The 27807-nt window shown below is 37.2% G+C and overlaps 1 protein-coding gene across 4 annotated transcripts in view; it reads left to right on the top strand.

Moving 5' to 3' along the window:
• The window catches only part of PRDM15 (PR/SET domain 15), a 54433-nt gene that overhangs the window by 1728 nt on the left and 24898 nt on the right, over positions 1-27807 (top strand). For 3 of the 4 annotated variants that reach the window (XM_088144700.1, XM_015888427.3, XM_088144701.1), the window contains exons 2-13: positions 9004-9040; positions 12473-12566; positions 16675-16828; positions 17815-18061; positions 19893-20006; positions 20602-20829; positions 22085-22229; positions 22628-22806; positions 23289-23383; positions 24012-24099; positions 25423-25590; positions 27248-27342. In XM_088144700.1, coding sequence (XP_088000826.1) covers positions 9013-9040; positions 12473-12566; positions 16675-16828; positions 17815-18061; positions 19893-20006; positions 20602-20829; positions 22085-22229; positions 22628-22806; positions 23289-23383; positions 24012-24099; positions 25423-25590; positions 27248-27342 — 1635 coding nt within the window. In that variant the 5' untranslated portion in view covers positions 9004-9012. Of the gene's footprint in view, positions 1-9003; positions 9041-12472; positions 12567-16674; positions 16829-17814; positions 18062-19892; positions 20007-20601; positions 20830-22084; positions 22230-22627; positions 22807-23288; positions 23384-24011; positions 24100-25422; positions 25591-27247; positions 27343-27807 lie in introns of those variants that run through there. The other variant, XM_088144702.1, reaches the window with a different exon arrangement.

Here is a 27807-nt window from a genome sequence, read left to right as displayed (position 1 = left end):
CATCCTAAAATGTGTAAGATAATATCCTAAATTATCTATGGAAATCAGAATTTTTCCTTACAATTCATTTTATGGCACCACATCATTTGTATCAAATCTCTAAAATACTAATCCCCTGCTAAAACATCACATAATTACTATTGTGTAAATGTCTCCTTAGAACTAAATTTGTAAACTGAGATTTACTTCCAGGTAAGTGAGTATAGATAGTCTTTATTTTCTTTCTTCCACTCAGCTGCACTGATAAATTCCACCTACTGTACCCTTAGTATCAGTTATAAATGGGATGACATTTTTATCAGTGAAGCACTGTTGTCAAAAATATATTGCATTTTACTGCAATATGAATGAATAACACAATTTTAGTCCAGTAACAATATCTGGAGCCAGTAGGGGTCAGTTGTGTCACATTTATATAAACAACCAAGAGCTCTTAACATTTTAAAGCACATATTTCAGGCTTACACTTAAGGCAACCTTAAATACTGGAAGAGAGTACTATAACACATGAAGTGGATTCGAGGAGGGAGTCAACTCAAGTTTGAGTTCATTTGTTAATCTATTTGTCATCTCTCATCCACATTCCACCTTATTTTTAATGTCAATGAATCAATAAATGTGTTGATTGTGCAAATAGTTTTATATGTTTATATCTACTGAATCTTGCATTGTTTAGGGTTGATGTTAAACTGTTTGCTCAGATGGCCATCCTTTTCCTTAACACACACTCATGACGTAAAGATATAACTCTTCTGATTGTGTTTTTTATATTTATTAGATTTCAGTCTCATTTAGTCTGAAGAATAATGTACCACTGAACAGATTAGCGCAGTTATGAACTATTTTCACCCATCTGGTGCTATTTCTTCAGTTGTGGTGTCTTGATGTCACAATTCATATATATCGTTGCTGAACCACAGCAGTGCAGTGACTATCATTACTTTTTATAGCAAATTGGAATTTGGCCTTTGGTCTCTGAAAATAGTTTTTAAAAGGTGGCAGAGAACCATTTAATTAATAGAAACATAAGGGGTTAGGATTTTTATAGAAATACTGCAGCTCAATGTAAATATATTAATCTTGCTTTTGTCATTTTGTTCATGCGTGACCTAATAAGATTGAACAGTATTTCTCTCCCCTTCATTCTCACAATTTCTGCTATGAAATAAGCAGGATTTGTGCTTATTTTGGTTCAAATGAGAATCTTGTTTGTTGTCAAAGAGAGAAAAAGGAAACATATCACTACAAAACTGTGCACGTGATGTAACACCAGAAGTTCTTGAGTAGAGAACTAGTGAGTATCAGAGTAAGTTTGATCCCTTGCTTGCCTCTCTTCTAAAGCTAATAGCAGACTAAGAATTAAGGAGGCTTGTTTTGAAACTGCAGTCCAGCATTCTTTTTGCAATTCTACTGGTTGAAGCCTTCCATACAGTTAACTCTATCGTTGCAGTCCGAGATTTATTCCTGAGTATAAAGCTTACATTCAGGTATCATGGTTTTATGCAATTCAGAGAGTGCTCTTCTGACTATAAAAAGGACTTTTAAAACTGTAAGAACTAGATAAGAGATCCTCATAGCTCTCTCACCCCATATCCTTTCCCCAGCGAAAGCACATCATGATTGCCAAAGGCAGCAAAGTAACACTATGTAAGACAGTAAGAGAACGCAGCTGTCATCCTATTATTGATAAGCAAGCTTCCTTGAATTCAGTGAATGTTTCAATTGAGTTGAAACATGTCATATGTATAGGATTGCACTATGAAAACTCTAAAAATCAAGCAACACAGCCATACATATGTTTATTCAGAAAAATGTGATTAGAATTATATTTATAATACTATAAAACTTGCCTGGGAATGAGCCCTGCTGAAATAGCAGAATTCTGTAGAGGTTTACTATATAACAGATTTTTAAATCCTTAAATCCTTCTCAAAGAAAAAGAAAATCATATATACTATGCACTGGAAGGAAGGTATATCCTCTATTTCAGAATTAGATTCCAGGCGCTTAAATCTCATAGCACCAGGGATTGAAAGTGGGTTCCATCTTGCAGAATCGTTATTGGTAAATACAGACACCCCCCCCCCCCAGCTAAACAGATTCTTAATGTCTCCTTCATCCAAACTAAATCTTTCTGCAAGATTGATAGACTAATGTATTTTTGTAGCACATGCAGAGATTAAGGAAAGAGATTGTCTAGTGTCACATTGTGTGAGTATATTGTGTAACTTGTCTTCCAATGAGCTGTTGTATGTAGAATTATCTACTGTTTGAAAAAAGAAGAAAAATTCTACAATAATCAAATTCTTGAAATAAAGTTGGGGAAAAATTTAAGTTATATAACCAAAAAAAAAATTCTGCATCAAAAAGGTCTTATGCAGTATACACCAGTGTCTGTTAGCAATAGCAATATTATTTTAACAGAGTAAAATGTTTTTATGTTGGTATAAAGATTAGACATTGTGGCAAAATAATATAACTTCAGAGATCAGCTCTGTGAGATACTTTGCCAAGTTTACTTTAAAAATTTGATCAATTATATGCCATCAAGTCAGTATCAACTCTTAGTGACCACATCAATTTTCTCCATGATGCACCCTAAACTGGTGCTTCAGTTCTTCCAATGGTGCACCCATTGCCACTGTGACTGAGTCCATCCACCTTGCTGCTGGCTGTTCTCTTTCCTTCTACCTTTTCCAGCATTAGAGCTTTCTCTAGAGAATCAGGTCTTCACATAATATATTCAAAGTAGGATAATTTGAGTCTGGCCATTTGTGCCCCCAGTAAAAAGTCTGGGTTGATTTGTTCGATGATCCATTTGTTTGTTTTCTTGGCTGTCCACACTATTCTCAGGAGTCTTCTCCAAACCAAAGTTCAAAAACATCAATACTCTTCCTATCCTGCTTCTTCAAAGTCCAACTTTCACTTCCTTGTGTTACAGGAAATAACATTCTGTAATATTCTGATCTTTGGAGAAATAGACCAATCACACCATTTGAATATCTTTTCCAAGGTCTTCGTGGCTACTCTACCAAGTGGCGTATTTCTTGCCTGCTTGTTCCTTTACTGTTGATGATTGATCCTAGAAGGCAGAAGCTATCTACCACTTTGATATCTTCATCATCAGTTCCATGGCTGGTTGGTGTACCTGTTCTCATTAGTTTGATGTTCTTTATATTTCATTTTAGCTCCATTTTTTCACTCTGCTCCTTGACTTTATTACTAGAGCTTGTAAATAGATCCTTTACATTTTTGGCCATCAAAAATGCTCATCTTCTTCCAATCCAGTTTTCCTTAATATATATTCAGCATATAGGTTGAATAAATAAGGGGAGCCTTGTCTTATCCTTTGCCAACCTGGAGCCAGTCTGTTTCACCATGTTCTGTCCATACTGTTGCTTCCTGACCTGTTTATAAGTTTCTCATGAGAACAATGAGATGTTCTAGGATTCCCATTTTTCTAAGCACATTCCACACTTGACATGATTGACACAATCAAAGGCTCTTCTATAATCAATGAAGCACATATTGACTTCCTTTTTGTATTCTTTGGCTTTCTCAATTATCTAGCATGAATCAGCAATAATGCAATAATGTCTGGAAAACTGACCTAATTTCATCTTCCAGTACTAGAAGTTCCCTAACACTAGAGAATCTGTTCTAAGGTATCTTGGATTTTGACATCTTTACTGTTAAAATGTATCTTTGTTTGATCTTTGAATCAGTTACTATCTGTCCGTTGGTGTCTTTAGCTTACCAATTTGAACTTGGAACTTTCTTTTGAGTTCAGAGATCTTTTGGAAGACATTCTTTGTTTTTCCATGTCTATTTCTATCTTTCTCATCTTGTATAGAAGTTGTTGTAATGCTGCTGCTTGTCTTTTCTAACAGCTCTCTGAAACTCTTTGTTAAGTTCCTTCCTGAGATTTTTGTCTTTCTTGGCTTTGGGTTCTCTTCTTGGCAATTTCTGCAGCTTGTTCTGACATCCAGTTTGCTTTCTTCTGTTTCTTCATCCTTGGCCATCTCTTTTCACATTTGTCCTTAACAATTTCTTTGATTTCATTCCATTTCATTTGTTCCTCTGGTTTTTTATCAATGAGATTGAGGACTTCAAAGTAATTCCCAGTGTTCTCCTTGAAAATGGTGGGTATATGCTCAAGATCATATTGTGGAAACTCTGGGTTTTTTCTTCTTTAGCTTAACTTGGAACTAGCACTTGAGCAGTTTGTGATCAATTCCACAGTTAGCACCTGGCCATGTCTTTTTTTTTTTTTAGACTTTTTTAATCCCACCTTTATTATTTTTATAAATAACTCAAGGCAGCAAACATACCTAATACTCCTTCCTCCTCCTGTTTGCCCCACAACAACAACCCTGTGAGGTGAGTTGGGCTGAGAGAGAGTGACTGGTCCAAAGTCACCCAGCTGGCTTTCATGCCTAAAGTAGGACTAGAACTCAAGTCTCCTGGCTTCTAGCCTGGTGCCTTAACCTCTAGACCAAACTGGCTCTCTTTGATGTCTTTGATGTTATAACTGAGCTCCTCCACCTCCTTGTACTAATAATATAGTCAATTTTATTTCTATGTACTCTATCTGGTCATGTCCAAGTATATAGGTGTTGTTTTGGTTGTAAGTCATTCTTTTGCTTCATTTCGGTTTCCTAAGCCATGCAATCCAACTAGATTTTCCTTAATGTTTCTAACGTTGGCATTCCAGTCTCCAGTCACAAGCATCTCGTGTCTTATTGTCAGTCCTCCCAGGTAAACAAGACAGGAAACATGACCAGATGAGCTACTTCTACTTTATTGTTAGGCTACATTAACAGAATCTTGCAAGTCTGAAAGTACGGATCTCCCGCTGTCCCTATTTACTGCCTGATTAGTTAGGGAGGATCCTTTCTAAGTTTATTTTTCTGCCCGTTACTCAGTTGCAGGCTCCTCCCCCTTTAATCTGATCATTCCCCAGGCAGCATCTCTTCCCCAGTCTGCTAAGGTCATTCTCACCTTCCATTACACTTATTCTGTCAGTTTCAAATTGAACTCGATCATAAAACTCATTGACCCCTTTTCTTCTGCATCAGTAGTTGCAGCATAAACTTGGACGATCATCATTAAAGGTTGTCCAAAAAGTCTAATTGATATTATTTGGTTGTTGATTGCATTGTAGCCAAGTACTGTACTTGCTATACCCTTCCTAAGTATAAAAGCAACACCTTTCTTTCTTTGCTTTTCATGTCCTGAGTAGTAAACAGTGTGATCTTCTGACTGAAAGTATCCAATCCCAGTCCATCCAAATCAGCTGGTGCCTCAGATGTCAATTTGTAATCATTTTATTTCATCTTTCATGTGTTGAGCTTTCCCATGTTCAGGTTTCTTATGTTTCATGTTCCCACTGTAACTCTGTTTTTGCAGCTTTGGATTTTCTTTTCCTGTGTGGCAATATCAGCAACTAGACATCCTGAAGGCTTTAATCTAGCCACATCATAAACATCATTAGTACTCTGAAAGATCCTCAGCTCTTCCTCAATAGCATGTTGAGTTTCATCCAACCTGAGGGTCCCATTATCCTGCACTATATCATCAATCATTTTATATCTTCTATTGACATGGTTTTCTTGGTAAAAATACAGGAGTGGTTTACCATTGCCTTCTTCCACACAGTATGAATTGATGCCTTTGCCATAGTCACTAAAGTGACCATCTTCCCGCAACATTTTCTTATATCGCAGCTGCCCACTGTAGGTGTCTGTCTGTTTTAGCTGGGCATCTGGGGTGACCTTCATGCTTTGGGTGACCTTGCTGCGAATATATACTCTTGGCATACATTTCTGGTGTTCTTCGCTCACCCCTACCAGGAACAACTCCCTGCCAAAATGAAGCAGCACAGCAGGACTTGAGGTGGACTTTAAAAATAGTGGATATTAAAAAATAAAATTATAATCGTGCTCTTCCCATCCAATATAAAGGCAAGGAAATTGAGTCCATTTACTTGGAGGTCATAAGAGAGTATGAAAAGTTAAATGGTTTCCAGTGCAAGAAATCTCTTAGGCTCTTGACCATCCTTAAATTAATACCTTATTTACTGATCCACATCCCCACATTGATCTGAGAGATTTCTTGCTTTGGCTAGTTCTTTTTCAGTGTTTCTCCTCTAACTTCAGACAATTTTGGTTTCCCTTTTGCTCCTCTTGCTGTATGTTCACAATGCATTGGTTTTTTAAAAACTTTGTCCCTTAATCTTGCTATTAGATAGTTACACAGGCTGCTTGTAGGTTTCTAGGCAGTATTAAAAGTACTGATTATCATGTTTAATGCCATCAGTATCCTAGGCCTGTGTTATCTTTCTTCTATTAAAATGAAGAACAGGTTAATCTTTGGGTGCTTTTAGTTTGGGAAGGCATTCCTGAGTGTATCTTCTTTAGAAGTCTTCAAAAATCTGAAAAGACCCATCTTTTCAACCTGGCTTTTAGTAATACATAGTCTGAAATAGTTTAGTAGTATTTAATACCATTTAACAATATGTCAGCAGGGCATACATGCAGTGGGAAACACTTCTTATTGTCACATAACATTTTGAAGCAATCTTTTATCTTTTGCAATCCATATAATAATTTGGAGAAAAAAGGCTGGTGAACAGCTCTATTAACCAGTTTGTTCTAGATTAAGATAAACTAAATGTCTTCTTTATCAAGATACATAAATATAGTAGAGGTAAACTTAGAGTATTTAAAGAAGTTTAAATTTATTTCTAAAAATAAGTGAAATGTGGAACTGTTTCCAGGTCTAAATTGTTTCTTTGCACAGCTACATTTGTTTAAAAAGTGTGGTGTGTTTAAGGTGTCGGACTAGGAAAGAGTCCCTATTGAGGGAGACCCATGTTGCAGTCCACCCTCAGCCACAGAAGTTCACCGGGCAATGTTAGGCTAGTCACTCTCTGTCACCCCAACCTATCTCAGAGTTGCTGTTATGGGGATAAATAGGAGCAGGGTGTACTGTATACACTGGTTGAGCTCCTGTACAAAAGGTGGGGTATAAATCTAATAAATAAAAAAACAGTTTCTTAATAAGCACCAGGGTTTTATGATTCATTCCTTTCCTTCCCTTATTTTCTGCATTAAATCATTTTTCTTCGTATGAGTTTTTAAAATAAATGTACATGTATATTTTGTTAAAATATAAATTTTATTTGATTGAATACTTTGAATTGGCCTGCACTGTAAAAGAATGGTTTCTTGGCAGGGTGCACATTTCTGCCAATCTGGTGATTGTGCCATTTTAGCCATTTGGCTGTTAAATAAGTGATTCTGCTTTTTTGGTCACTTTGGGAATAGGTGTGGTTCAAGGAATGTCCTTTTGTTGCAGCAGAGGTAGAAGTTACACCCAAGCCTTTGTTTTATACAATATTGTGAAACATATTGCTTCCATTTTCCTTTTAAATAATATGGTTTTAAATACTATGAAATGGGTTTTAGGAAATGTTCTTGCAGCTTTATGGGGCAGAAAGGATGTGCTTTTCAGCCAGGTTCCCTGTTGTTGACCTTTTCTCTATGATGGATATATTTCTCAGGAGCATTGCCAAATGTTGTTACTTTTCCCAAAGTGAAAAGATGCTTCTTTAAACCTCTGTAAGGTTGCCAAATTGAATATTTTTCCTGTGACCCTTGTTTTAGTATCCTTACAGTCTTTTTGAGAGAGGAAGAGATAGGCAGGAACATAGACATACAATAACAATCTCAGTCCATGACTGAGGCAGCCATCTTCAACTGTTTCAGTTTTAAAGTAGTGTTTTCCCTCTTCTCCAAACACAGTTTTTACCATGGACACAATCCAGCACATATCATCAACAATATGGTTGATGATGTGTTCAGGACAAGCATCTGTTCAGCTGCTTCTCTCCACTTCAGGCTGCTATGGGTACACATCCTCCCCTCCAGTTACTGGGCACTGCTCTCCATTACCATGTTGGGTTTGGGTTGCAGAAAAGATTGGACACCTGGTTCTATGCTTTCCTCCATGCCTGCTAGACTGACTGATGATCAACGGTACAGAGGAAGAGCATGGGTTGAAGTGCTCATGATGTTCCCCACAACCTCTCCTCTGTACCCATAAAACAGAAATGCTGTTTCTGAACATGGATCAAACACTCCGGGTGCTAAATCTGAATCCAGAAATAACCTGGTGACATTCCTCACCCCTTACCCTTACCCTTACCCTGTTTGCAACATGTTGGACAACTTGACAGGCTGCAAACAGCTAAGCTCTCTGTTCAGAGCATCTGCAAGTTGTTATTGCTTTTACTGCTGGCACATGGCACTTGCTGAGATGAAGGCAGGAAAAACTATCAATTGCTTTCTTTAACTTGCTGTGCATTAAAACTGTAAGGAAAGCACAAGGGTTGGCGGGGGGGGGGGGTTGACTTCATTACTAGAGCATTACCACTCAGCCATTAGGAGAGCAAATGTTATGCCAGCATACTTTTCTGCCAGCTCAAAGACTGGTAGATTGCATCACAAGTCTTAGAAATCAGGTGAAACAAGACATTGGGCGACATTGGAAGCCTGGGCAATTTACAATTGCTTCTTATTTCTTTACACCCATAAGGAATTTCACAACTATATATGATTTTTAACCAATGTTGGGGTAGCATAGCTGGTAGAGTCACATATACGGAATTGAGCTTTCCATCATATCAACAAGAAATAAAATAGGCATTGGTACATTCATTACACATAGTGATATACATATAGTTTCCTTTCTGGAAACAGTGTTTCTTTTGAAATTCTTCTTATGTAATTCAAAGACACTCCTTAGTATAAACCTCTAGGTAATAGAAAATAAGATCAGAGGTTATATATTATAAACCATGATATATCATTGCAGATACTTCATTTTCCTCATGGCACACATTGTTTTGAAGGCAAGAAAATATGTGTTTTAAGTTGGTTTAATTTTATGGGAAACAGTCTAGTGATCTGACTGATATCTCTGTCCTTTTTATTTTGGCAGATATCAGAAATGGCTGAAGAAGGCAGCGACTTTATATGTAAGTGCTCAAGGAAGGAGAATAAATCATCACTATGACTTTTTGCCCTGTTAAAACTGAATTTGTCATTCTGTACCTCTGTATTAGTCATTTAAATATAGGAAGGATACTTCTGCCGGAACAAAATGAAGATTTTAGCTTGTTATTTTTGTATTGTACTGATGCTATTTTACATAGGTGCTAGTTCAGTTTTTTTGGTAAGTAGTTTTTTCTTTCATGTAGATAAATGAAAGACCCTGCTCTGCCTAATTGGATGGTCTCGCTTCTTTCAGCATTATTTTTATTTAGTATTTATGTTCTAGAAAGAAGAATGCAGTGTCCTGGCAGGAATGCTATTATTAACAGCTCCTTTGAATGGGATATTCAGTCTCAGGTTTCTCTCATTCCCATAGTTATTTAAATAGTTCTATATTATACACAAGCCAACAGACCTGTGCCCCAAACAGCTTACAAAAGGTGTCAAGGAAAGGGGAAAGAAGAAGAAATAAGAGACCAATGTTTACAGCATACCTACAGGTGTAGGTATTTAGATTTGCATTTAAGTGCATAGAATTTACAGAAGAATTTAGTGGAAGTGAGGTCTCTTATATACGTCTTATGTACATACTTTTATAAAAGGTACCTAGGTTCAATTTGTACAGTTAGTTCACAGATTTGATTTGCATATCACTATTATGTACTCTGAGCGTAGGCATTTAGATAGTATGTCATTACATACTTCCAGATATTATTCCCATGTGCTGACTCTAGTACGTAAGAGCAGGAGTGATGTATGGTAGTCCAGAAATAATGTGTACTTTTGCTTCCAACCACATAATAAAGGAATATTAAAGGTAACGGGAGATTGAGGATGTGCCAGAGACAAGTAATTGCTGTGAACATTAGAGCTTTTCTACTGCGTGCATCTGGTATATGCAGATCTCTTCAGTTTTTTCAAGAACTTGAATAATTTTGGATAATTTTATCCCTAATAGATGTACTTGCTATGGGAGTTTGCCATGTCTGTTAGGAGAGTTAATTTGTAGCAAATGACATCACAATCATCTATGGCCCCAAAAAGCCTCATATATCACCTTCTGAACTACTCTTATAGTTTGTGCGCTCCTGGCACACAAAGACAATGATCTACAGTTGATGCTGAACAATTCTCAAACACTGCTATACTCTTCAGCCTATCAGCCTGAACAAGACTGAAGTACTTTACCAGACTGTGTCAAATACCAACCCCGTAGAACCAAAAATCACTGTTGATGACATCCAGCTGACAAGTGTAAACAGCTTCAAATACTTGGGAAGCATCGTCTCGAGCGATGGGTTTTTGGACAAAGAAATTGACTCCAGGATCAGCAAGGCCAGCCAGGCACTGGGGCGGCTGCGTACTAGAGTGCTCAATCAACACAACATCGGTATCTCCATAAAGCTGAAGTCTACAGAGCTGTAGTTATCCCTTCTCTCCTATATGGATGTGAGTCCTGGACTCTACTGAAGGCACATCAAACAACTGGAAAAATTTCACACCTGCGCTCTCTGCTCCATCCTTGACATTTGTTGGCAAGACCGTGTCTCCAAGCTGGAGGTCTTGGATTGCGCAGAGTCCACCAGCATTGAATCCCTGATTATCAGAGCCCAGGTTCCATGGATGGGACACGTCATGCCTTCCCAGTTGCTCTATAGTGTACTGGAGTCTGGGAAGAGACCTCGAGGTCGACCACGCAAGTGCTACAAAGACGTTATAAAAGAAACCCTATGCCATTGTGACATCCAGCCAAGGGAACTAGAAACTTCAGCTGCTGACAGAACCCACTGTCAAGCCCTGTGCTATGAAGCCTCCACCAGTTTTGAAGACAGGCACTGCCAAAAACTGATAGAAAACCATGAGTGGACTCACAGAATAACACCCACAGTTACTACAACAGTGGACTTCCAGTGCCCCCATTGTGCTAGGCTCTGCACTTCCAGACTAGGACTGTAGAGCCACTTGGGTGTCCACAGATGAACTGCATAACTGTGTGTCTTCTTCGAACCCGAAGGACTACCATATATACTTTATTATAAGCATGTGGTTTGCTGGTTTTTTATACAACTTCACAACAAATAAATATTGAGAGCATAGCTGCTAGCTTCATGGATTGCCCAAGGCATCGAGGATCTCACTACAGATAGTCCTCGTTTGGTGACACAATTGGGACCACCGGCAACTTGGTTGTTAGGTGAAGTGGTCACTAAGTGAAACCGCAATTGTGCTTACCATCTGACTTCAGCTTTCCTTTGCTTTATAGACCTGAAAGGTCATAAATGCAAGGATTGGTCATAATGTTACTTTTTCATCACTGATGTAACTGCCAACAGTTGCTAAATGAGGCAGTTGCTAAATGAGGATGACCTGTATACTGTTCAGCTACTGATTCTGTATTACTGATAGCTAGAATACTTTTTTTTTAAATAAATTTCAATAGCTGGAAAGCTTTTTTCAGAATTTTGCATTTTATTAGCAAGGTAAGTAGATGTGCTTAAGATATAATTCATAAATGACAAGACTCTAGGATATGTTATTAGGGAATAGAACTGTCAGACACAATAGTCCAGGTCTGAAAAAAGAGAACAAAATTTTCAAATATATATCTTTGTCTCAGCTGCTGATTCAAAATTAAAGTCTATACTACTAGGCTGCAGTGGTAGTTTTGCCTGCACACTGATGTTAGTTGTTCTTTAATTGTTTTTAATAGCAATAATGGAAAACATCATAGGTTATAAATATAACATAATGTATTTGTGCTGCAAGTTTGTAACATTGGGAAGAATACATGACATTGTTTCCAAATTTTGGTGTAAGCAATTGGGCTGGTAGGCATCCCTGCTCTTCCTTACCACAACCCCTAAAAGTAACACACAAACAGCTAGGCTATGATTCCAGCAAAAAGGGGATACTCCAAAAGTCAAATTAAAAGACCTGTGAGTAGAGTTGTCCTAAGGAATCCATCCATGTCTGATTTATGGTTTTCATACATACCACAATCCATCTCTTTTAGCAGGATTCCCAAGGATTCCTGACTAGCATTTTTGTCAGCCCCGTTCACACATCTGAATTCTGATGGAACCCCATTGATCAGAGTATTCTAAAATTATTTTCTAGTTTGAATGTAACATGTTTCTTTTCCATGCTTTAGGATATTCTTAATAAGGTTCATTTGTTACACATTTATTTGAAATGTATTTTTATAAATAATATGGCTGTAGTTTATAAATTCAGTGTAATTTCACCCAGTGTCTCCTTGAAATCAGTTGAAATATGTTGTTGTTACAATTGGTTATATACCCACTGGGCTATTAAATACCACAATTGTTTGAAATAGTATGAAAAGACTTGAATGTTCTTTATAGCTACTTGGCAAGGTATGAGAAAAGGGTACTTTTCTTCTTGTCTGTTTCCAGGGTGTGAAGATTGCAATCAGTATCATGATTCAGAATGTCCAGAGCTGGGTCCTGTGGTGACAGTCAAAGACTCCTTTGTGTTAAGCAGGGCAAGGTAATTTTTGCAGCATTGCATGTTTTTGAAATAAACCAAGCCTGTTTGGCAATGTTTCAAAAGAGAAGCTTCTCAGTGAACCTGAATTTTGCTTTGGATATTGCATTATAGATGGAGAATACTCTAGGTCTTGGGTTGATTGTATATACAGTGGTACCTCGGGTCACGAACGCTTCCATTCACGACCAATTCAGGTCACGAACAGCACCGTTCGCAAAATTTTGCTTCCGTTCGCAAACTCCGCATCAGGTGACGAACAGGATCCACGGCCATTTTCCCCGCCATGACACGTGGTCATGGCTTCCTGTAGGGAGGGGGACTCTCCCTCCAAACAATAACCGCCTCCCCACCCGCCTTCCTGTCCTCCACGCCTCAAGCAAGGTTAGTGTTCTCTCTCTTCATAGTGTACTGTACTGTACTTTGTGTCATATTTTTGTGGTTTAAAAAAAAATACATATGGTTCAGAACGGATTAACCGTATTTACCCTGAACCTGATGGGAAAATTTGATTCGATTGGCAACCAAAATCGGTTGGTGACCAAATTCGTAGGGGTCAGAACGGATTAACCGTATTTACATCGAACCTTATGGGAAAATTTGATTCGGGTCGCGACCAATTTGGGTCGCGACCAGAGTCACGGAACGAATTAAGTTCGTGACCCGAGGTACCACTGTAATTCTAAATGTCAACTGAAATGAGCTAGTGCGTGTAGTGGTTAAAGAGTTGAACGAGGACTGGGGAGACACATGTTTAAGTCCACCCTCAGTCATCAAAATTCACTGGGTGGCTTTGGGCCAGTCACTTTCTCTCAACCTGGAGTACCTCATAAGGTAGTTAAGCCACATTGAACTCCTAAAGGAAAGGTAGCATGGAAATCTAATAGATAGTCATCATGACCATCTGCTACTTTAAGTTAGCTTTTGGAGTTTTTGAATACCAAGAAGCCAAGTAATAGTGTATGAACTAGTTTCAGCTGAGTGGAAATTCATGGCCAATGCATCATTGTTAATTACCTTTTCATAGGGTTAGAGAAGCTTCCCAATTTGATGGCCTCCAAATGTGCTGAGGGCTACAGAACACAGCATGAGCTCTGTTATTCTAGAAGTTGTAGTCTCTCATTTCAGGAGATTATCAGGATAGGGAAGCCTCAGAGAGATAGTAGCTTTCTAGGATTTACTACAAAAAGCAGTGTAAGAAGTTCATGGAAATTACACTATATTGGTAGCATAAAATGGGAGCAAAAGAAGCCTTGCTTATGTAAAGAGTACAGGGAGTTCTGGTTTAGCGACTGCCTTGGACAGTGACCATTTGCAGTTACAACAGTGATGAAAAAGTAACTTTGCGACCAATCCTTGCATTTGCAACCTTTGCAGGCTGTAAAGCAAAGGAAAGCTGAAGTAAGATCGTAAGCACAGTTGTGGTTTCACTTAGCGACTGCTTTGCTTAATGACTGAGTTGCCAGTCCCAATTGTGGTCGCTAAATGAGGACTACCTGTATACATTTGTAAATCCCATTTTTTTTTAATAATTTATTAGAGTTTACAAATACAAAGGTAAAAGACTAATACAAACTAAAGAAAATATAAAAAGTAAAGAAAAGAGAAATAGTAGTGCAAAGGGATAGAAAGAAGAAAAGAAAAAAGAAAAGAAAAAGAGAATATATAAAAGATGAATCACCCTCCCTCCAGGCAAATATAAACAATTTCCGTAACTTAATACCTTCTCTAGTATTTCCATAAAAAGAAAGATCTCTTCTTCCCATAACTCATTCCTTATCAATAATCAAAGTATAAAAGCTCATCATTCAGTCCTAATCAGCAAAAGTCTATTAAGAGCTATCAAAAATAATATGTATTTTAACCTTAATAAAAAAAATCTGTTTTATAATCCAATTTATCACTTTCTCTAAGAAATAAAGCAAAAGAAATCTCTCCGTACTTGTAGACAAATCCTTAAAACTTTGTCACTCAGTCATGGTAAAAAATAAATCCCATTGATTGCTACCAGAAACCACAACATATTTATTTTAACCATAGTCAAATAAGTTCACTTTGTAAACCATCTATTTACTTTTTAAAAGCTGGATCTTTAATCCTGTCAAATAGTGTCCCACAGGTTGATTTTTTATCATTTTCTCTGTCTCCTTTCAGGAACAACTTCAGTAGTTTGTCTCCTCTCAGAAACAGCTTCATTGCTTTAACACATTCCTTTTGTAAATCCAAAATAAGAAGGCTTTCCAAGTCACTCTTCTGTTTTGTTATTTGTATAACCCCTTTAATTATTATAACATCAGCTGATTTCATTTGTAAATCCATTTTGACATCTTTTTCCATATCATTTTTATACTCTGACATTTTAAAATCCATTTTCAAATCCACAGCATCTTTTTCCATATTACTTGTGTAATCCAGCATTTTTTTAAACTCCAAATCCACATTCAAATCAGCCTCAATCTCTGTTTTGTCCAATAAAATCTTTTGTTCTTCTATATCCTTTGTTATAGTATCAGACAATCTTGTAAGTAATATCTGAGTACGTTGTTCCCAAACAGCCTTAATTTCTTCTATAGTCAAATAGTATTGCTCCATTGTATTAATGGGTCTCTTCTCCTTTAATTGTAATCGTTTGTTCTCTTTGGTTCCCTCTAGACAACTTTCAAGTCCCTTCTTATCATCTGTTTATTTTTCAGTCAACCAAACTTTCCCATGGGAGGATTTCTCATTAATTTCAGAAACTTCATATATTCTTTCATAAGTTTTTAAACACCCCACAGGAAATATTATTTCAAGTCCATTTAGCCCCTTATCTAACCAGAATCCACATTCTCATCTTCCTTTTGCTGTTTCCAAAAAGTAAATCTTTTTTTTAATCCTTACACTTACATAAAGCCTCTTTCATCCAGGATTGAAGGAGATTCTCCTGGTGTAATAAAACTTGCCCTTTAGAAGTTTCTTAACTTCTAATAAATCAGTAAAAAGCAGCTTCCTAAAGTAATTAAGAGAGGAAGTAGGCGAATCCAGTGTCTCTTTGAAAGGCACCGAACCACGGCTTAGGCAGGATGGTTTTCCCCTGGCTCCCAGAACTCTCAAACCTGCTGGAGATGGCTATTTTGCTATCTCTTTGCAGGGAGATTCTGTACGGAGCAAACTTATGGGCTATCCTTGTTCTCTCCTTAATCTTGAGGGGGATTCTGAGGAGCCAATCCATTCATCAGCTCCTTTCTTCCTCACAGTCGTCAGCTTCACAAAAGCAGAGCTGTCTTCAGTCCACCATGCTGTCCTCAGAAGTCCACATTTGTAAATCCTATTCTGAAGTGCCAGTATGTTCTGAGAAGGGAAACAAATGCCTCTGTTTGGGCAAAGACAAAGTATTTGTCACTAAGATTAGTTTTCTCTTGTCAGAGATAATAATACTAAATTGTCAATAAATGTAACTTGGGGTGGAGATGTGTTTAATAAATCATCTAGTTGTTTGTGAGTTATTACTATTATTATGTTTATATTATTGTTTTTATTTATTATTATTTTTAATTATTACTATTATTACCAGATATAATTTGCAGTGTGTCAGGTGCTTTTCAGTTTTTGTCTCTGTCACAGCAATGTGTTATAAATGTGCAACTTGAATCACAACTGATTATAGATTATCTATAGAGAAAGAATAATACAGAAAAAAGTGTGAAAATATATAATTCCTTCAAAAGTTTTTCAAGCCTTTCCCTGCATTAGATTGTTTGTGGAGTCCTTGGTGCTTAAATTGTTTGGTCTTTAAAATGCTTGGTCATAAAATTGTTTCCCATAACTTGCTTTTTATAGAGCAGCTTTGGCTATGGGATAGAAAACATGTTTTCTCAGCTTCAGTCCTTGGTATTTTCATTTTAAATGGTCAGATAGCAGGAGATATAGGGGACTCCTGTTCATTACCATACAGTAAGGTCAAAGAATATAATGTGGTTTTTCTTTTATATTACTATTTTGCTCTAGGACATTTTTGTAGAGAATCTATCCTTATCCATGTTAAGATGTTGGGTTCATTCTATAAGGATTGAATTCTTCCTCTCATAACTACTGGCAAATATGTTTTAGCATCAAAATATTCACTTTTTAGATCATCCCTTCCCTCCAACTTGGAGATCAGACAGCTTGAAGATGGGACCGAAGGTATTTTTGCAATAACTCAGCTCGTGAAACGTACCCAGTTTGGTCCCTTTGAATCCAAGAGAGTTGCCAAACTGGAAAAGGAATTAACATTTCCACTGAAGGTATAGTGACTCTACATTTAGGTTAATCAAATATAAAGACATTGAAAATATGGCTAGCTTTTGCTCATCTGGTACCTTTCAGAACTGTGGGTATAGAATTTCTAAATGAGCATTGCTGTGCTTGTTGTGAATTACAGTCCAACACAACTAGCTGTTCATATGTAACTTTCTGATAACAAGTGGAGAATCAAGACAAAGTTATTTATGGCTGTTGGACACATTTGATTCTCATAATCAACGTAGAACTACTGAGTTCAAAAGCCTTCCTACAGTGACACAAAGCTTTGATTATTATAACAGGTGTCTCCATAGCTTGCCTTTGAGTTTCCTGAGGGAATATTGGACTGGGTAGATTTTTCAGTCTGATATCACAGCAGGTCTTGTATTTGTATTGGGGACAATTAGCACTAACTGTCAGATATGTGAAAGTAAAGGAAAGATTTGAGCAGATCTTTGAAGAATAATGAAAAAATGGCACAAGTAAGACAAAGTAAAGTCATGTTAAATACATTAGTAAATGAATGGCAATAATGTATAAGTAGCTACCAAGCATAATTCAGATAGCCCAGACCAGGAATAGGAATGAAAGCCAAGATGCTTTTAAGATGGGAAGAGTCAGAGCAATTCAGGTTATTATTTTCCTCATCACAGGAGCATGAAACCTAGTTGTTTTTTTTCTTCCATATCATTACAGAAATATCTAGACGTAGGGAACCCATTGGAATCTGGTCATCCTCTACTCTAGGGGTTCCCCAGTTTGAGGGGACCTTGGGCACATTTTGCATTTTTAAAAAGTGTCATGATATGCAACCATAAAATAGTGTGATATATGGACATGGCCAGATGAAAAATGCTGGGGGCACCTTCATATTTCTGCTAGAGAAAATAGCTCTAATAAAATAAATGTGTCATTGTATAGTTTGTTATTTTATCAAATGATCATTAGGAGCAAGTTTGTATTAAAGATCTACATGGGTATTGTATAGGTTTTTCAGAAGGAGGGGTCTCCAGTGTATTTTGATACGTCTAATGAAGATGACTGTAACTGGATGATGATGGTGAGACCAGCCAGTCTATATGAACATCAAAACCTGACTGCTTTTCAACATGATAATGATATTTACTTCACTACTTCTCGGGACATCCCACCGGGAACTGAGTTAAGAGTATGGTATGCAGCTTTCTACGCCAAAAAAATGGAAAAGCCAGTTCTAAAGCAATGCATTGTCAATGGTATGTTTGGTTGTTTGTGGGGAAGTTCTTTACTACCATATAGCATTTTCTCTGACTGTTATTGTTGATATTTTCCTGTGGTGGACATACTCATGCAGTCATGTTCTCCACATCAAAATTAATTGATACATTCTTTTCTCTGATTCACACGTTATTTGAAGGTCAGGCTGCTAAGCTGGATCCAGAGGTACACAAATTGAGCTCTGCTTCACACTTCCATGCCTCTGATGAGGTTCAAGAGACCCTCTGGAACAGAATGTGATTGATCCAAGGATTTCAGCAAATGGGAGACTGAAAACAATGTGGTAGCAGAATTACCTTGTGCAGGCAAAAGTGCCTTTCTATTAATTCAAAATACGTTTGGATCCAAGCTGTTATGTGCAGCCTGTTCTGTTCCACAGAGACATAGGAAATGAAAAAGAGAATAAGAGTTCAAGAGTTAATAAATCAGTGCCACAGAGATGCTAGTTGCTAAGAGTTATCCACAACCGATGTGTAAGTCAGCAACCACATCCAAGAATCATGGAGATAAAAGCATGTTAAACTAAGCAATTCATGCTCCAGATTCTGAGCATTAGATGGCTAAACAAACTTAACTCCAGTAGTGATCTCAGACTCTGGTACTGCTTTACACATTTTCCCCTCCCAGACTCACCTCAATTTAACCGGCACTCATTAGGATTCTATGTGGTCTATCTTAAATCTGTCTATGTGGCCGCTAGAGGTCGAAAATCACCGGACAGCACATAATCAGTCAATCATTAGGATTCTGACTTCCAAACAGTTTGACTCTGAAATTGACTTTGATGTTGGAGTTGTTTTAGACTCATAGGTCGTGGATCAGGATCACAGCTTCAGAGTTTGTAGATGCCACAGAGTTGGAGCTTCCTTAGCCTCCACACCATTATCTGAGCTCTAAAGAAAAAGCAAAAAAAACAGCAACTCAGGATCCATATTCTTGTTCCCTGACATCTCCCCTTCCTCCATGGAGGAGGAACCCAGGGTGGATATGATACAGCCTTATGTAGCCTTCAACTGATTTTTTTTTTTTTAAACACAAAGCTTCATAGGATTTGTGTTTCAACAGAAACACATGGAGAATAGAGGAAGGATGCTACTGTTGAAACCTTGTTTATCACTCTATGTTCCATTAAGAAAAAAAAAAATAAGAGAAAAATACATATGATGCACATGTTATATACTCCAGCCCTGGGCTTCTATGCTATGTTTGTACATAATGCTAACCCAGAATTCTTTAAAACTTGGTTTATTGAACAACCCCTACCTAACTGGTTCACACTTAAGTCAAAATGGGTGTGTTAGATGAGGGATGATCCCCTCCCACTTAACATCTGAAAAACAAAAGTTAGCCTCTGTGTATAAATAGTGAACTATGGACTATGTTAGAGTATAATTTCTTTCAATGTAATACTTTTTAATTATCTGAATTCCTGGCTTGTCTAATTGTTTCATATGTATTGCAGTATCATCAGCTTATGATGCAACTACTGAATTACAACAGAAATTTCAAATATCCCACAACCCTTTGAAATAAATGATTATAACTGATTCTTTTTTCCTTTCACTTTTTGTACATGCCTTGAAAAATATTGCTAAATTAGGTAGAAGGAATGTACACCTTGCCCTTAGATTTCTTGAATTGTAGCAAACATTTGTTAGAGTAATAAGTGAAAAATTATCAGAATGAAGATGAATTTGGACATCCGTTAAGAACTATTTATCGATGTGTTTGACTCTTAGCATTGTTATAGCAATTTGGTAAGTGGGAAAACAAGTTAATTAAAACATGGTCTCTTTAATATATATTTAGCTGTGATGGAATGTGACCAAGAACGAAACAAAAGTACTTATCCTGGTGCCTTTTCTCTCGAGAAACTCAAGAAATTAGCCAAGAATGACCAGTCTGCCAGAACTGATCCTTCAGGTATCAACATGTTTTAGTCTCTGTTGTATATGTACTATATATTTGGAATATCTTATAGTTGTGTATAGTTTACTTCACAAAGCAAAATTGCAAATATGATAACAAGAGGCATCAAATATAAATTGCTTTCTGGTGATTTTTTTTTCAGTTCTGTATTTAAAAATAATGAAGATAAGTCATTCAACTCTCAGCCTTTTTTCTCTGGGATTTCAGCAGAATTTGATATTATTTTGAGGCCAATTATTGACAATTTCATTAAATTTCAGAGAACTGGTGTGTATGATTTAAAAGATGATCATATAATGGCCATCATGCCTTTTTTTTTAAAAAAAATCCTCCTCTCTATATGATAGTGAATAAGACTTGAAGTTTATAGTGTTTTGTATGTAATGGTTGGAGGTGATAGCATTCCTGGACTTTTGTGTCTTGGTGGTATTGATTTTGTCTCAGCTTTTTGCAGAGGGTGAATGTATAATACTGTTGACTTCAGAGGGGGATATTAAATTAAATTATAGATTTTTAGTTAGCTTCTAAGGTTCAACCAGCCACTTATCCCTGTGATGCAGACCCTATTGTTGTTGGGTTTTTTTTGCAGAACATGGACAGGGTCGATTGGAGCAAGCTAAAATAGCTCCACAGAGCAATAAAAATGATGTTCATCTAGAGAAGGCTGTGGAAGTTCCACATACTGATCAGCCAGTCACTATCTGTGAAAGTGCCAATTCCCAAGTAGATATGAAGAGAAAACCTCGACGGGGCAGGAAACCCAAAGGAGCAAAAATAGAAACAACTCTTGTAATTGTGGATGATAAAGATTCTACTGGTGAGACTAGGAAATTGTTAAAAGTAATCTCCATACTTTTTGTTTGATACAGTAATAATGAAAGAATTATTCTAGAATGCCAAGTGTATTGATGAAGGAGTGGGGCAGGGAGAGCTTCATCTTCTACCTTATGATGTAATTGCATTGAGGAACTCAGTGGAGGTAGTCCTCAACTTACGATGGCATTTGGGATCGGAATTTCTGTTGCTAAGTGATGCGGTCATAACCACTATTTGTTCAGTGCCGTTGTAACTTGGAACAGTCTCTGACCAAATGGTTGTAGGTCAAGGATTACCTGTATAACATAACTTGTGGATAAATGCAGCTGCCTTAATATAGGTCTGGTAATTGCTCCACCAACCCCAGGATTATCTTTTCCAGTAGATTTTGGCCTTCTAGAGTGTTGGTCAGAGCAAACATCTTTACCAGAACAGGCACGACACTGGCAATCTATGATTAGTTGTCCTGTTACTTTTTTTTTTCACTTCACTATATGAAGCAGATGTTATATGCAAGTTCCATAATTTGAACTTGTTGGGATTTTTTTCTTTTTTTCCCCAATTCAAAGCTGCTTTAGGGATTCTGAAATTGATTTTACAGTAAGTGGTGTCAGGGGTTGGCATTAAGTTACATTTCTCAAAACCTAAATTGTTTCCAAAACTCTGGCATTCCCATGTGCTATATTCCAACTCCCACCACCAGCATGGCTGGTGGTGAAGGTTGCTGGAAGGTGTAGTTCAGCAATTCTTAAATTGCATTATTTTAATTCCCTCTTCTCTCACAGAACGTTTGCCAGTTTGCTCACTTTTTTTACTGCGTAGTATAAAATTACAGTATGGATAACTTAGCCAACAAAAATGAATATTCCAAAAATGGCTTTGTGCTATATCTTGTTGTCACATATTTACTATTCACATTGCAGTAATGGAAGTGTCAGTAATTAAAGGGCTAATATAATTTACAGTCAGATCAGCAAAGTATCATTAAAAGCAGTCCCTACATTTCTGAGTATTTGAATACACCTTGTCTGTGTACCAGTTACAATATGAATTTAAACTAGTTAAATACCACTGAGTACAATAGACAAAATGACATTAAAATTATAATCATGCATACACTTATTTTCTGAGTAAACATGTCTGGGAATCATCTTTGATTTAACTGAGGTATAGATGAACAAATTCAATCTTTTTTTTTTTTAAATAGTATCCTTATATTTAAAGTTCATAATTCACTGATCTTTTCTTGGAATCAGTAAACTCAGCAGACCATGTGGCTGAAATCATCACTGAGGTCCCACCTGATGACACAGATCTTCCTTCGGCTGCAGAAGAACGAATTATGGAGCTGATGCTAGCAAAGCTACCCAGTACTGCAAGCAATATGAATTCCTTAACAAAGTAAGTTTTCCCAGAAAAGGAAAGAGAAATGGCTGTATGCCCTGCTTTCTCATAATAAGTCTTCTAGATATTGATCCCTTATGATGATCAAGAAGACATATGGAAAAAGCTTATGGGAAAAAAGGATATTTTACCATAATGGAACATAAAAATAAATAAAAATCTTGTTACCTGTAATGACAATGAATAGATTGGCTATTTGCATATATAAACACCAAGTTAGATTTGTGATAATGGCATATTCACAATGAAACCTAGTAGCTTTCCTCAGTGTGGCACCCTGCAGATATATTGGAAATGAAAGTCTCAGAGGTTCCAGTCAGTAATGAGTGCTGAGATTTTTTTTGCATAGCGTGCTGAAATTTTTGCTCATTACTGCTTTCTTTCTAATCTGGTAGATTTCCTCATCATCAGAGCTCTGTATCCCTCAAGAGAAGTTTAATCCTTTCCAGCCGACATGGGATTCGACGCAAGCTGATCAAGCAGCTTGGGGAACACAAGCGGGTGTATCAGTGTAGCATCTGCAGTAAAATGTTCCAAAACAGTAGCAATCTCAGCCGACACATCCGGTCTCATGGTAAATTTCAATTTAGCTGGATTCTCCTCTTTGAAAGCTAATTATTGGTGGAAGAGAACTCTTTAATCCAGCAGACAAGCAAAAAACATTTGGAAGCTGAAGCAGTAATTAAATAGATCAACTGCATGTATTCATGGCTTAAGATAAAGGACTGGTAAAATAATTTGTCAACAGCCCAGGAAGAGCATTTGTCTGTTTCAGAGAAATTGGGCAAAAGAATTTGCAATGCTTGTGTGGATTTTCTAATGTCAGCAATCCCCCAATTTCTACTCCCTTAAGTAATCAGGAAATATACTAGTGTTAATCTGATTTTTAAAAACAGTTTACAAAAGCATGATCTGTTCATAATTAAGGGCATCTCAGATATATTAGGCTAAGAATAGACTGTCCTAAATTTTTAAATCTTTGTTTTAAGTGTTCTTAATTTTTCCTAATTTTTCCAGCTTTCTAAAAATAATGAGTTTTTTTCATCCGTCCTTTAGGTGACAAACTCTTCAAATGTGAGGAATGTGCTAAGCTTTTTAGTCGAAAAGAGAGTTTGAAGCAACATGTTTCATACAAACACAGTAAGAATGAGGTTGGTATGGTTCTTCATCATTATTTAAGGGACAGAAATGGATTGTGCATAGACGTTGGTCAACATCATGCAGTCAAGGAGGAAGATAAGTTGCAAAAAATAGTCACTTCCCAAGCTTTGCTGGCAAGGCAGAAAAATAGCTGAGTTCTTTTAAAATTAGTTTTTGTGTTTTTCCTTTTTTCAAACAGTTTCCTTCTTGTTGCTCTTAATGGGAGGGAAATAAATTAAATGCCTCTCTTTTTCTCACTAACATTCTAACAGTTGAGAAGCAACAGACATAGGCATTCTCATTATTGCATATGGGAAGCTTGTGAAGATGGATTCTTCATCTTCTCTGCTTTTCACCCTCCCTCTCTGTTGACAGGGAGTTCCATTTTATTGTCCAACTGTGATGTCCTCCCAAGGACCATAGACTATCTCCATAGTTACTTTGCCTCCACGTAAATCTGGTACCTCTACTTTTCTAAAAGCTTAAGAGCCTCAGAAATCCTTGTGCAAGACTTCCCTGTGATTTAAAAGTGTCTGATTTTCTTTGAGATTATTTTTGGGAAAAGTTCTATTATGGAAACAAATTAAAACCAGTATTTTAAAAGGACAAATTATGACATATTTTTTGTGCCTCCACTAGGTTAACAGTGAATATAGGTACAGGTGTGCTACATGTGAAAAAGCTTTTCGGATAGAAAGCGCATTAGAATTCCACAACTGTAGGACAGGTATGCTAACAATCAGGTAACTCTAATTTATATGAAATGGTATTGAATTTTAATTCTCTGGTATGGAAAGACAAATAAAATTGAGAAGTAGATACAGGTAGTCCTTGAGTTACGATGCCAATTGGGACTGGAATTTCTGCCGCTAAGCAATGCAGTTGTAAAGTGCTTAGTGGTGGTAATCCCTGCAGTCCCCATTACCATTGTTAAGTGAGGATCGTGGGTCATTAAGCAAACATCTCTTTCCAACTTCCTGCCGGCTTCCAACAGCTAAAGTCAGTGGGGAATCCATAAAGAAATTGCAAGTTCCAGATGGTTTGCAAGCAGGCTGGCAGGCAGGTAAGTGGCTACTGCTGGGGTGCGAGTGGTTGGGGAGGCACGGTGCAAGTACAGCAAGGCTCAGGGAGGATGCGTGGGTGGGGGAGACTTACCTGAGCAACTTGTGACCTTCCCTGCTGACTTCCCTATTGACTTAGCTTGTGGGAAGCTGGCAGGGAAGGTCGCAAATTGTGATCATGTGACTGTGGGATGCTGCAACTGTTGTGTAAGCCGGTTGCCAAGCACTTAGATTGTGATCACATGACCACTGGGGTCCTGGGACAGCTAGAACTTCGTAACCAACACTCGTTCAGTGCAGTCAGAACTTTGAACAGTCACTGAACAAGTGGTCATTAACCAAGGACTTCCTGTATGTCTTAATTTTCATAGCCAGCTAAGGTGGGAATAATCCACAGACAATTTCACCCAAGTGAGATATCAGATGATATGTTCTATTGGTTATGCACTTGTTCTGTCTCTTTTTTTGTACTGGCTAAATTATATGTTGTGTTGTTGTTTTCTTTAATTTTACAACAGGATAGCATTTGTGCATTGGTTGTCACTAGGAGTGGATACCCTTGAGAAAGATGAACTATAAATACTTACATTAAAATTATATTCATTTTGGTACACCTGTTGATTTCTGAATATGTTGAATCTACAGTTTTCATAATTTCTGTTGAGCATGCTGGCTGGGAATTCCTGGGAGTTGTAGTCTTGATTCATCTAGATGGTATTTCTGAAAGTACATGTCAGCTAGAACCTCCTACTGTTGTTCTTTGGGAAAGCTAATATAGGTTGCACAAGCATAGGATATTTTTGAAGCAATCCCAGTGATTAATCACTTTGAATCAAGTTGTTTTACAGCATAAGGCAGAGAAAGTTGCTTCCTCATTTTAAGAAATTGCCCCTGTTAACTTGTGTATGTGGATAGGTTAGCTTATTTCTTAAAGCAAGTAAATGACATAAATTACATTTAGAATAGTTAATCTTCTCCTTTTCTTGCAGATGATAAGACATTTCAATGCGAGATGTGTTTCAGATTCTTTTCTACAAACAGCAACCTTTCAAAACACAAAAAGAAACACGGGGACAAAAAATTTGCCTGTGAGATCTGCAACAAACTATTCTACCGGAAGGATGTGATGTTGGATCATCAGAGGCGACATCTGGAAGGTAAGTACATTTGTGATTAATGTCTTCTTGGACCTTGTGCTTGAGTTGATTGGGACTGGTGGTTGTCAGTTGGGTTGGCAATTACTCAAATGGCTGGTAGTTCTTGATGTGGTAATGATCTACCGTAATAGATTACAAACAAGCTTTGAACCATTCAAGCATAGCTATTTTCTAAAGTTATTATCAAAATTACTAATTTGTTGTTTGAGCTTAAAGATTGTTCATGAAAACTTTCTTGACATTGTAATTTTTACCTGTGATTGAACTTAAAAGTTTTTTGGAAAGTGTTTCCTATTTTTATTGTGCTGGAAGCACCCAAACTGTATGTTGCAACATTTGCATGATGAAATCACACATATTGTCATCCCTGCAGACATGTATAACTTCTTTTTTTCTGAATACAAAATTCCATGAGGAAGGAAAGACACAGTAGCTTCAAAGTGTCTTTTGATTTAGCACAAGGATTCATCTGTTTGGAAACTGTTTCCAGAGAGGTAGCAATGTTAGCAAAACAAGGATCTTATGGACTACAGATTGTAGTCTAGTTAATCAGCTTCACAAAAGCTTGTGCTATGATAATTTCATAATGTAAAATTATTAGTCTGTAAGCAAATAAAAGACATCATTGATGTCTGGAAACAACTTTCTTCTTTGCTTGATATTAAAACAAGAGTAATTTGTTGAATGCTAACAGAAGCCTCTTGGCAGCAAAATGTGTATTGCAAGGCACCATTTTGCTTCTGCTACCCAAAAATGATTTGCCTACCCATTCTGGGTGGGTCTTGGGGACCACATCTTGGTCTCCCATGCTTGATTCAGTGCAAGAGCCTGGAGGAGTTCCTACATCATTTTTTATATTAATGTAAAAAGTGATTATGAAACCAATTCAGAAGAGAGCTACTTTTCTCCTGGAATCAGTGTTGGAAATAAACTGTTGCACTTTAAAAGGATTTGATATAAATATAACCCTTGTTTACAACATCTTCTCTACAATTTGTTCTCCTGTGTAAAAGCTTGGATGACTATCTTCTACTTATTCTGAAAGTTATAACCAAAGGGGAAAAACAGAAAATCTGTTAATAGTTTTAGTTAATAAAATCAGAATGGTTTAAGTGTGTATTGGTATTATAGCTTCTACAATAATTGTGTAATGCTTGCTTTAGCTGAGAGCTGTTTTCAGTATATATGTAATTATGTAAGTAATTCATTGTTCTAATATACAGAGTTATGACAATGCAGATCAGGGTGGAGAACTGGTTCTCCTCCAGCAATTTGTAGCATCTCTTAGCACTGGCTTCTTTGGATAAGGCTGCTAGAAGTTGTGTTCAAATCAGGAAATTAATAAGGTTCTGTTGATCTAGGAAGTTGTACAAGAGTTGAACCAATGTACTGCAATGAATAAAGAGTCAGAATTGCATATGACAGACAAACATTAAACCATAACATTTGAGCATAAAGTCTTAGGCAAGGCATTACCTTTGCCAGTCTGTATGTTGGTGCACAGACATACAGCTAAAGCTAAATCAATTATGTAAAGTGTGTTATTTTGTTATTTTTATGCCTTTTATTGTTGGGATTATTAATATGTAGAATGTTAAAGAGAGAAGTAGAAATCATGGTTCTGTGTTCTTCTTTTGGTGGGAATTGTTATCTTAAGGAGTGAGACGTGTAAAAAGAGAGGAATTTGAGCACAATGCAGAGAACATGGTTCGCTACAAGAAAGAGCCTTCTAGATGCCCAGTGTGTGGAAAGGTAGGATTTCCCATTGGCCATGATTGGGGGTGGGGTTGTTTCAGGTTTTAGAGAGATGGTCATGCAAGGTAGTATAACAGCTTTGTTGCACTGATCCAATGTTTATGATCTTCAAAAGCCATAGGACAGCTGGACAAATCCTGCTAAATTGCATAACCAATGAACCCATGGATGTTGTGTATACTTCAGGCAACTTAGTTATTGTTTTGCTTGGCCAGCTTCTCCAACTTGTTGCTGTCCAGGTGTTTTGGCAATAACTCCCATCATCCATAGCAAAAATGTTGTCAGTGTGGCAGTTAGAAGTGGAGTGCAAAGCATTTCAAATATTAGAGAGCCAGTTTGGTGTAGTGGTTACGGCATCAGACTAGAAACTGGGAGACCGTGAGTTCTAGTCCCACCTAGGCACAAAGCCAGTTAGGTGACCTTGGGCCAGTCACTTTCTCTCAGCCCTAGGAAGGAGGCAGT

The sequence above is a fragment of the Python bivittatus genome, unplaced genomic scaffold (assembly GCF_059951505.1).
Source record: "Python bivittatus isolate LINGU-HERP-01145 unplaced genomic scaffold, Pbiv_v1 ctg000350_np1212, whole genome shotgun sequence".
Lineage (NCBI taxonomy): Eukaryota > Metazoa > Chordata > Lepidosauria > Squamata > Pythonidae > Python > Python bivittatus.
The sequence above is the reverse complement of the archived record's forward strand: the minus strand, read 5'-3'. Positions and strand labels throughout refer to the sequence as shown.